The sequence below is a fragment of the Sinocyclocheilus rhinocerous genome, unplaced genomic scaffold (genome assembly GCF_001515625.1).
Source record: "Sinocyclocheilus rhinocerous isolate Xijiao unplaced genomic scaffold, SAMN03320098_v1.1 scaffold775, whole genome shotgun sequence".
Taxonomy (NCBI): Eukaryota; Metazoa; Chordata; class Actinopteri; order Cypriniformes; family Cyprinidae; genus Sinocyclocheilus; species Sinocyclocheilus rhinocerous.
This window is the reverse complement of record NW_015645553.1, coordinates 424138-434805: the sequence shown is the minus strand read 5'-3', so window position 1 is coordinate 434805 and position 10668 is coordinate 424138. Positions and strand designations below refer to the sequence as shown.

At 33.7% G+C, this 10668-nt stretch overlaps 2 protein-coding genes across 2 annotated transcripts in view; one reads left to right on the top strand and one right to left on the bottom strand.

Annotated features, from left to right (window-relative positions):
- The first annotated feature begins 523 nt into the window (after window positions 1-523).
- LOC107706578 (cilia- and flagella-associated protein 20-like) lies at window positions 524-3285 on the top strand. The gene is made up of 4 exons (XM_016510335.1): window positions 524-591; window positions 669-857; window positions 2945-3055; window positions 3136-3285. The coding sequence occupies exons 1-4, from the start codon at window positions 547-549 to the stop codon at window positions 3139-3141; spliced, it is 351 nt and encodes a 116-aa protein (XP_016365821.1). The 5' UTR covers window positions 524-546; the 3' UTR covers window positions 3142-3285.
- Window positions 3286-4916: 1631 nt separating this feature from the next.
- LOC107706563 (diacylglycerol O-acyltransferase 1-like) overlaps window positions 4917-10668 on the bottom strand; it is an 18411-nt gene continuing 12659 nt past the window's right edge. Inside the window, exons 4-14 of the mRNA XM_016510317.1 lie at window positions 10083-10168; window positions 9848-9900; window positions 8736-8841; window positions 8354-8482; window positions 7665-7739; window positions 7422-7525; window positions 7299-7337; window positions 7170-7211; window positions 5955-5999; window positions 5086-5176; window positions 4917-4969 (exon numbers count right to left, since the gene is read on the bottom strand). Of these exons, the coding sequence (XP_016365803.1) occupies window positions 4917-4969; window positions 5086-5176; window positions 5955-5999; window positions 7170-7211; window positions 7299-7337; window positions 7422-7525; window positions 7665-7739; window positions 8354-8482; window positions 8736-8841; window positions 9848-9900; window positions 10083-10168 (823 nt within the window). The remainder of the gene's footprint in view (window positions 4970-5085; window positions 5177-5954; window positions 6000-7169; window positions 7212-7298; window positions 7338-7421; window positions 7526-7664; window positions 7740-8353; window positions 8483-8735; window positions 8842-9847; window positions 9901-10082; window positions 10169-10668) is intronic.

The following is a 10668-nucleotide window of genomic DNA, read 5'->3' as shown; positions in this document are numbered from 1 at the left end:
AGTACGTCTATGTTAACTATTATTATTCATTTTTTTTTTTTTTAGTTTTAGTTATTTTAAAACTTCAAGTTAAACTAAATAAAAAAGAGAAATGTTTCCTTTTCAACTAGCTGAAATAAAATAATTTTTTGTAATTTTATTTCAGTTAATATTTATTTTATTTCAACTAACAAAAATGTTCTTTAATGGTTTTAGTTAACTGTAATAACTATGATATACATATGATTTATTTTTAGTATGTACATTTAGTTATTTATATTATTTATATTAAATTTATTATATTGTTGTATTGTATTATATTGTTTATATATATATATATAGAGTTATGTATTAACTCACTAGCTCACTAAACAAACATGTTGTTGCAGGTCAGAAACGGACACATAAAGCGCATCACAGACAATGACATCCAGTCTTTGGTTCTGGAGGTGGAGGGGACGAATGTGAGGTGAGTGTGTCCCCGACCCGTCCATCTTTCTGACACTGAACACACACACATCATGATCAGACCTGACCCCCCTCGGCATCAAACTGCCCTTCCTCGTCATGATCATCAAGAACCTCAAGAAGTATTTCACGTTCGAAGTTCAGGTAGAGAACTGGTTTCTTCAGACAATTCAGAGATGATTAGCCATGTCAGAAATGTGTGAATGTGTGATGCGCTTCAGGTACTGGACGATAAGAACGTGCGGCGGAGGTTCAGGGCGAGTAACTATCAGAGCACGACCCGCGTGAAGCCCTTCATCTGCACGATGCCCATGCGGCTGGACGACGGCTGGAATCAGATCCAGTTCAACCTGTCAGATTTCACACGCCGAGCGTACGGCACCAACTACATCGAGACGCTGAGAGTGCAGGTGAGAGACTGATCCAACCCATTTCACCAGGTTATTTTTAAGTTATATTTAGGTTATTAGGTTTTTTAACTATTCCTAGAACATGTCTTAAAGGGGTAAAAAACTGTCGTCCATAAAATGCGTTGCACAAATTCGAACATCTGGGTCTCCCTGACATGACATGCATCAACACTACTGCTGTTCCTGAAACCACGCCTTCTTTCTTTGCGTGAACATTTGGGCGGCGTTATGCAAATCTTCCCACATCGTGACGTAGGTATGTGGGGGCGTGTTAGAACGAGCCGTTTTAGGTAGGCGTAGCTGACTCTTAACTTTTATAAAGAATATCTCTTTGGATTTGAGACTTTAGTCTTTGCAACTTTACAGATCTTCTTTATGCACCAAGAGCTTGTAACACTCCAAAGAGAAAGGAAAAATTTAAATCGCATCATATGACCCCTTTAAGACAAGAGGTGACGTGCTTTTTGTGTTGTGGCTCCAAGGCTCCGGAACTCACTTCCTTTAACTTTGAGAGCTATGGGTTCTGTAGAATCTTTTAAAAAACACTTAAAGACATCTTTTTGGACAAGCTTTTAATTAGCGATATGGTTTTGCTGGTATTGAATTTTGTGGTATTTGTACAGCTGGTATTTAATTTGTTTGATTTTATTTATTTTTTACTGTAAAGCACTTTGTGACTCCTCCTTGTCTGTGAAAGGTGCTTTATAAAAACATTTTACTACTTACTAATTTTACCCCAAAATCAAGAGGAAAAATATAAGAAAATCTATTTTACATAAAGAGTCCTATTTTGGGACTAACACAGTTATTAGAACCATTATATTTTCATGACAGTTAAGCCTAGATGTGCTCAATTGCTACTTTTAATGGCTGATTTATTGTTTATGGCACTGGTAATTCAGGGTTGTTATAGTTAACCAAATCAAAACTAAAAACCATAAAAACATGTTTGTTACTGAAACATATACGTTAACTAAAATAAAATGTATAAAAACTTTTTTTCAGATAGTTTCCAAAAGCAACTTATAACTACAACCAAAATAACTAGAACTTAAACTAAAAATTAATTAAATAAAAAAATAGTAAAAATTAATTTTAAAAATCTATATAAACATTAAAAAAGATTTTAACTAAAATGAAAATGGAAAATATAAAAATAAAAACTAATTAAAAAATATCTCAATAATACTTAACACTGCAGACAGTAAAAAAAAAAAATGGTAATACAATATAATAAAATGTAAACATAATATAATATTTATGTAAGCATAAATTAAGCAGCAGAACATGATACAACATTTGTTTACGACATAATTTCTTTGTATTACAGTTGACTTAAGTGTTTTGAAAATAAAATAATTTATATAAATTTAAAATGTATCTATATTTATATATAAATAAAATAATAGGAACCTTAAGTGCAGCAGAATTTTTTTTGTAACCTTGGCCAGATCTGTGCCTTGCCACAATTCTGTCTCTGTGCTCTTCAGGCAGTTCCTTTGACCTCGTGATTCTCATTTGCTCTGACATGCATTGTGAGCTGTAAGGTCTTATATAGACAGTTGTGTGGCTTTCCTAATCAAGTCCAATCAGTATAATCAAACAGAGCTGGACTCAAATGAAGGTGTAGATCCATCTCAAGGATGATCAGAAGAAATGGACAGCACGTGAGTTAAATATATGAGTGTCACAGCAAAGGGGGTGAATACTTAGGACCATGTGATATTTCAGTTTTTCTTTTTTAATAAATCTGCAAAAATGTCAACAATTCTGTGTTTTTCTGTCAATATGGCTGGCTGTGTGTACATTAATGAGGAAAAAAAATTAACTTAAATGATTTTAGCAAATGGCTGCAATATAACAGAGAGAGAAATATTTAAGGGGGTCTGAATACTTTCCGTACCCTCTGTATATATATATATATATGAAAGAATGAATAACAGTGCTTTTAAAATCTGCCAATACAAACATAATTTCTAATGTCAGCAAACCTTCATGATATAAGCTGTTATTAGAAATAGCTTGAAACTAAAGACTGTGATTCAGGTGTTTATGGGGTTTGTGATGGCCGTCCTCGTGTCTTTCAGATTCACGCAAACTGTCGCATTAGGAGGGTGTATTTCTCTGACCGGCTGTACTCTGAGGACGAGCTCCCCGCTGAATTTAAACTCTATTTACCAGTACAAAACAAAGCAAAGGTGAGCTTCATCATGCCTGCTCATGTGCAGAATCATATTTTGACATCGTTGTGTATTAATCTCGTGTATTTTCTCCACAGCAGTGACACAGCAGATGGGATTCCGTCATTTCCTCTCTTTGTTTTATCTGCACACGTTCATATTGGATGGATTTCTAGTGGCACTGTCTTTTTGTTGTTTTTCGGATCTATGTGATTGGTTTCCATCTGCTGAATAAATATTTTATATGCACAAAGTGAACCCCGATCTTTTTCTGATTATTTTACATTTACATTTATGCGTCAAAGCGACATACAAAAGGGGAACAAAGCAATTTTCTCTAGATATTGTCACATCATATTTCATACACAACTAGATATGCTGATGTTTGAAAAGATTTAATAAACTGGAACATGAGCTGCCAAAACCGTACAGGGAAAACGTAACGTGTCTTCAGTTACAAACATTGGCTTTCACAGGAAAAATCTGCTGGTTATTAAATCGTATCTGTCAAATGTTTTGTAGAAAGGTACTTCAAATGTAATTAAAAAACTCTTCAAACAAATCCATCACGCCTGATTGCAGCAGTTACAATGGAATAAAGTACATTTACATCTTAGTATTATCATAAGCATGGTAAATTGAGATCCAAAAAAAACTAACACACACAAATAATGGGACCAAGCACCGCAGCAGTCTAAATGTTTTAACCAGATGCCAACAGAATAATTATTTCTGTATAATCTCTTCACAGTATATGAGAATATATATATATATATTTGACCAATCAGGATGCACCAAAGGTCTGGTACCAAGTTTTAAGTCAAATATTTGGCAAAATACAGCCTCGCTTCTTATTTGGTGTCCATTATTTGCGGTTGGTTTGGTATATAAAAATCTCAGTAGTCTCAGGACTATTCCCCTGAAAAAACAAAGTGATGAAGTTCAGAATAAAGGTCTGTTCACACACCAACAACTATAACTACATCAGTGCACTCTAAAAAATGCTGGGTTGTTTCAACCCAACTTTGGGTTAAATTTTTACATTACATTTTTAACCCAACGGTTGGGTTAGTCCATATTTGACCCAAAGTTGGGTTGAAACAACCCAGCATTTTTTAGAGTGTGTCCACGCAAACAGACCATAACATCATCTGCCGCTTTAAATGTTTGCAGTCGTTCAAGTTAGGATGGATTCTGATAGGCTGTGATTGTTTCAACGATATCGTTCCTTACATCTTTCTTGGCCCTATTGGTGCTTGAATCCCATTAAATCCCATTTAAATAACACTGCTGGCAATTTAAATGGCACAACATAAAATTTTGGCTTTAACTATTTCACAGATTCATGTACAATGTTGATATAATGTATTTATACGTCTCTTTTCAGAAACTAAAATTGATCAGCAAGTATTGAAATCAACATAAAAGCAGTTACATTCTTCAAATCAGCCTTTAAAAGGTTGACAAACGTCATGCATTTCTGAATAAAGTGCAAAAACTCACAGATTCAGTCAATCACACCACCAAAGCAACAGCACAAAGAACAAAAAAAAAGATTACATTTAAATTACAGACACAAATGAGTTCCCTTCTGAAATGCATTTGGAAAAATACAAACACTTTCGATTTTGCGCCTCTTTGAATTGATCATCACGGTATGAAAATGTCAAGTATGAAACATTAGTGAGAAGGCATTGCAATGATGTGCTGCTTTGGCCCGGCAGTGTTAACATTAGATTGCACGTTATAAAACACACCTGCTCGAGTCTTTCGGATCACATTTGATTTGGGCTGAAGTCTGTTAAAAATCAAATATTTCCCTTCTAAATTTTGCATTGTTTTTACATTCAACATCTCGGTTATTGCAGATATGGTTTTGTCATGCCGCGACTCCCTCCGCTGCACTCCCATAATGCAGCACGTAATAGTCTTCTGAGAAAAAAAGTCAGAATTGCGAGATATAAACTCAGAATTCTGACTTTTTTTTCTCGCAATTGCAAGTTAACCTCTCTCAATTTTTCAGAAATGTGAGAAAAAAGTCCACTCACGGTCTCCAAACTGCATGAGCTCAGCTACGAAGTTCATAGAGGAGTGGAAATACCAATAGAAAAAGATGAGCCAGATAAAATGATTGGGCACCTGTAGAGGGACAGGGAGAAGGGGAGGGGCTTGTGCCATTAGACACTCTGAGGAGGAGGGGCCACAGATATGACATCAACCAAAACGACAGCAGCTGTTACCATGCGAAATTCAAGCAGTCTGGAATTCTTAATTCTGATTGGTCAATCATGGCATTCAGCATTTAAATATTTTGTATAATGCTAAACTGTATAATTCTGTTTTAATGAAATACAACAATTTACAATATTTTTTGTCCATTTATTTTTGATTTCTATGATAACGACTGGCTGCCTCTACAGAATCCTCTTCATATTGTTTAAAGGGGTCATATGACGCGATTTCAAGTTTTCTTTTCTCTTTGGAGCCAATCCCAACGCACTGGATAGCTGGCCAATCAGAGCACACCTCGCTTTTCAGACCGATGAGCTTTGTAAAAATCGACGCGTTTCAGAAAGGCGGGGCATAGAGGAGAAACAATAATGTACAGTATGTGGAAAATAATGTGTTTTTTGAACCTTAAACCGCATAAACACATTGCATTACACCAAATACACAAAATAATGTTCTTTTTAGCAACGTCATATGATCCCTTTAATGATGACTGTACTGAGCTGATCAGCTACAGGGAAAACTTTAAGTGAATTTGCCTGGATTTCACACCATAGCAACAGCAAGTGCCACAGTGAAAGCTATAGCAACAGCAGCCATATCAACAGCACCTGCAAAAGCTCTAGCAACAAAAGTCCATCCATGACAACAACAGCATCTGTTTGCATTGGTTTCTCTGGACACTTACAGCGAGCTTCAGCAGACGTTCAACGATTCTAGTGAAATCCATGTCCTGTTTAAAGAGACAGAGACTATATGTTCAATCAACGCATAAAAATAAAAAATTGATAAAAACAACATGTTAAAGAAGTATTTCTGTATGCCTAACCAGTACAAAGTATTCAAACCCTGGACAATTTAAATGCATTTTTCTGTCATCTGATTGATAGTTTATACATCTTTTAGCATCTTTATACAAATGTCCATCTTCAGCTCGTGCTTCACAGGTCTTCTTGCTTTGAAATCTTTACTGATTTTTATAAAGTAAACATAAGAACAACTTTTAAATTGTTAGTAACATTTCAAGACAAATACTTACTGGACTGAAGATTTACTTAGATTTACTACATCATTTATGAGAAAAATCATGTTCAAATGTGAGTCAAATATGATCATCAGGCTTTTGAGGAATGTTTATTTGTTCGTCTCTCAACCATAATTGTATTGCATTGCACATATGGTTTGATCATAACAGTAAGCATTTAAATCTCATCTTATAAGACATTACCGACAAATGTAGAGTGACAGCTGGTATTTATATTATTTTATAGTCAGTAGTCTGGCATATTTTTGCTCAGTTTGAGTTTTGAATAAAACTGAGGTATTTTTTCTCTCCATATTCTCACTATATCATACTATATGAGCCATAAAATCCTGATGTATCAGATGTGATACTAAACAAAAACACATATGTGACCCTGGAGCACAAAAGCAGTCTTAAGTCGCTGGGGTATATTTGTAGCAATAGCCAAAAATACATTGTATGGGTCAAAATTATAGATTTTTCTTTTATGCCAAAAATCATTAGGATATTAAGTAAATATCATGTTCCATGAAGATATTGCATTGCTAAGGACTTCATTTGAACAACTTTAAAGGCGATTTTCTCAATATTTAGATTTTTTTGCACCCTCAGATTCCAGATTTTCAAATAGTTGTATCTCGACCAAATATTGTCCGATCCTAACAAACCATACATCAATGGAAAGATTATTTATTCAGATGATATATAAATCTCAATTTCGAAAATCTGACCCTTATGACTGGTTTTGTGGTCCAGGGTCACATATGCAAACTCTTTTTTTTTTTGTATTTTGTCTAAAGGTTCAATAAACTGTTCCTTTATGAAATTGGATTTTTCGGACTATTATTTTATATGTCAGACTTTACAGCGCGATTCTACCTGAAAGGGTTTCATTGAGTTCTGAATCGTCGGAACCATCCACTATTAAAAGAAAAAAAAAAAAGAGTCATTAAAAACATCATGTCATACACACACAAATAAGCTCAATTAAAACTACTCTTTGCATACCTGCTGTATTAATCCGAGCATCAACTGCATTAAAAACACCTGCAAGAAAGAAAAACAGGTATAACATTATCAGAAAGTGCAAACTGTAAACATGAGTTTCTGCGGTCACATGCTGTCTCTCACCATCTCAAGCAGTCGGCGCAGTAAGAAACGCTTCCGTATCCGTGGAGAGCGCGGGAAGTTCAGCTCGTAACACAGAGTTGGAACGAAAATAAAATAATAAATGTCTGTAACAAAATAATAAAATAAATGTAAAAAAATAAAAAATTAGTTATTAATTCCATTTAAATATTTGAATTTATATTTTAATTACAAGCAAGCTGATATTCCTTATTAAACAGGTTGAGTTGTTGTGTAGTGACTGACCTCTGTGTGTGAGGTTTGCTGGATAGCTCACGTGTGTGTATCCGGTCGTGCCGTTGGCTTTGTGCACAGACGGGCCTACGGGAGAAAAATGAAACATTAACACACACTGAATTCATTCAGATATTCTCTGCCAGGAGACCAAACACAACAATCTGTGTTGCTAGGCAGTTCATAGCTCACACTTTTTTTTTTTTTTTTAAACGATATTGATGGTAAAGTTTGCATTAAATGTGCTGTTGTTCTTTGTCCAGCATGCATGTGGCAGTACAGCACAGCGTTAGTGCTCACGCAAACAGAAACAGTGCAATGCCTCTCACATCTCAGTCTGTTTGTACAGATTCAGACAAACACTGAGAGCCCTTCACAGCAAACAACAGATGAGAAAATACAGGCTTTATGAACCGCAGGTGCTACAGGAGGACAAGCGGCAGGTATTACTGGTGCAAAATAAACAATTCAATGCAAATCAAAACAATGCATTCATACGGAGAGGAATATAATGTAATGTTAGCTCTAATGCATTCCATACTTGCATTAAGATTTGTGCAATGATGCGTTTCACAACAGAGACTGTGTATCTAGAAGCATTTGCCTTCATGCACATATGCATGTGAATATTAGAATTTGCTTGATGTCTGATAAGAATGCATGATGAAAATGTGAGTTTTTGGTGAGGTTGTGTTACTCACAGGAGTGAGAGCGGGACAGGGTTCGGGCTTTGGCGTGTCTGATCTCTCTGCACCATTTGTTGACGTCTCTGTATGAATACAGCTTCAGGAAGAGAATGGTGAAGACACTCAACGCCAGAACACCACCCACTGAAACACAGCCACGAGACAGCATGATTACTCACACAACAATATATTTCCAACATGCCAACAAGGATTACATAAAAAAACAAACATCATTTTCTAGTTAAACCCACAACCAAATCACATGGTCACAAGGTAAAAAATGCCACTGGTAGAGGTTTTGGTAGTTAATGCACGAGAAACAACGTTTTCCTGTAAGACCGAAGGTTGAAGGTGTTAGTGTGAACATCTGAACACAGGTGGAAGATGTCTGTGATACCTGGGGTTATAGAGGTCAGGCTGAGAACTGTACCGGCCGGGACAAATAACAGAGCTGCAAGATTGATGCCATGAAGGAATGTTCCGGTGCCCTCTGAGATGCTGCCCTGGAAATTCAATTACATGACTATTAAAACAAACCAGCAATGAGAAGCACTTGCGCTAACAGATATACATTTAACCTGCAATAAATAATCAAATCCAGGTCTAGGTCATATTTCATCCCCACTACAAATGTATATTATAAATTTAAAATAAATAAATGTGAAAAATGTTATGTGAAATTAAATATTATTATTAAAATGTTTTTTTTAATATATATTTTCGTTTTTTTCATATATTTTTTACATTTTGTTGTGTTTTTGTCCGATTTATTAGTTATATATATATTTCATAGATTTTGTATTTGTATTTGATAAAATATTTGTATTTTATATAATATATAATAATAATAATCTCATTTTATATTGTAGATTTTACATTTATATTCTATCATCGTTTAATTTTAGTTAAGGTTTTAGTAATTAAGTGTTTTGTCATTTTCAGTATTTTTTTTATTATTACTGTTATTTTTTGTTTTTAATATGTCTATATGGTTTTTTTAATTAAGTTTTAGTTTTTATTTGTACTTTATATAGTTTTAGCTATATTTAGAATTTAACTTAAATTAAACGAAAATGATAAATGTTGCAAAACATACTTACATAGCTCAAATAAAATAAGTTTTTTATATTTTATTTTTTGTTATTGTTTATTCACAAATAACAAATATTTTATAATTTATATAATTTGTCACATTTTTTTTTTTTTTGCATTACAGTAATGAGAATGGGATATTTTCACATAGCAATAATAAGAATTGGGAAAAAATGTGCTTAACTGTCATGTGAATAATGACACAATGCAAAGAAAACCTTAAAAGTTAAAAAGAAAAAGCTTTGTTTTATAAAAAAAAATTTGTTTTTAATTTTGAGGTAAAATGTGATCTGGACATGATTTTGTCTGGATTGTGAGATTCACTCTTCGTGTATCGGTTATATGTAATAGTTTAATCGGTTTTATTTGTAAGTCCATGTCTGTAATCACACAGTTCATTCCCAGCATGCAACTCACCACGGATAGCTTTCTCTCTATGTACAAAGCTGCCATTATAAAGCCATTGGAAACTGCAAAAGCAAACAGATTAGACATGGCATATTGAAGTGAGCATGCATGGAATATTGACGTGGATTTTTATGATCTTACATTATGCATGACAGAAAGTGTAAATGTGGTGTGAAATTATGTCTTCAGCTTGAGCTAATCTGCATGAATCTGCTGTCGGTCACAAAGCACACACTCATCATACCAATGATCAGGCACAGAGCCGGCCAGCTGTACGGGTCCTTCAGGAAGAGAGAGATGATCTGGATGGGGTCCACCAGAATGCCATATCTGAAGACAAGAGGAGATAATGTCATTTAGATGTATTTCTAATGAGAAACCTCACATTTTAATGTGTTAAGTAAACATTACCTTCAATTTTTCATCATACTGTATATACATATATAAATTCATGTATATAAATAAATAATTTTATGAACATAATTTGTTGATTTAAACCAATAATATTATGTATGCATGTATATAAATGTATGTATATATAATTTATAGAAATTTATAATATAATTTATATATTTTATTATATAATTTAGAATAATTTTTAGTATATAAAATCATTACATATATTTATAATAATTGTATAATTTTATTTATAATAAATGATACATTTATATAATAAAAATATAATAAATAATACATTTTAATATTTATAATAATTTATAATAATTACATAGTACATTCAATCATTATATAGAGAAAGAGAAAGATTTTTTCATTGACATATATGTAGACAGACAGACAGACAGATAGATAGATAGATAGATAGATAGATA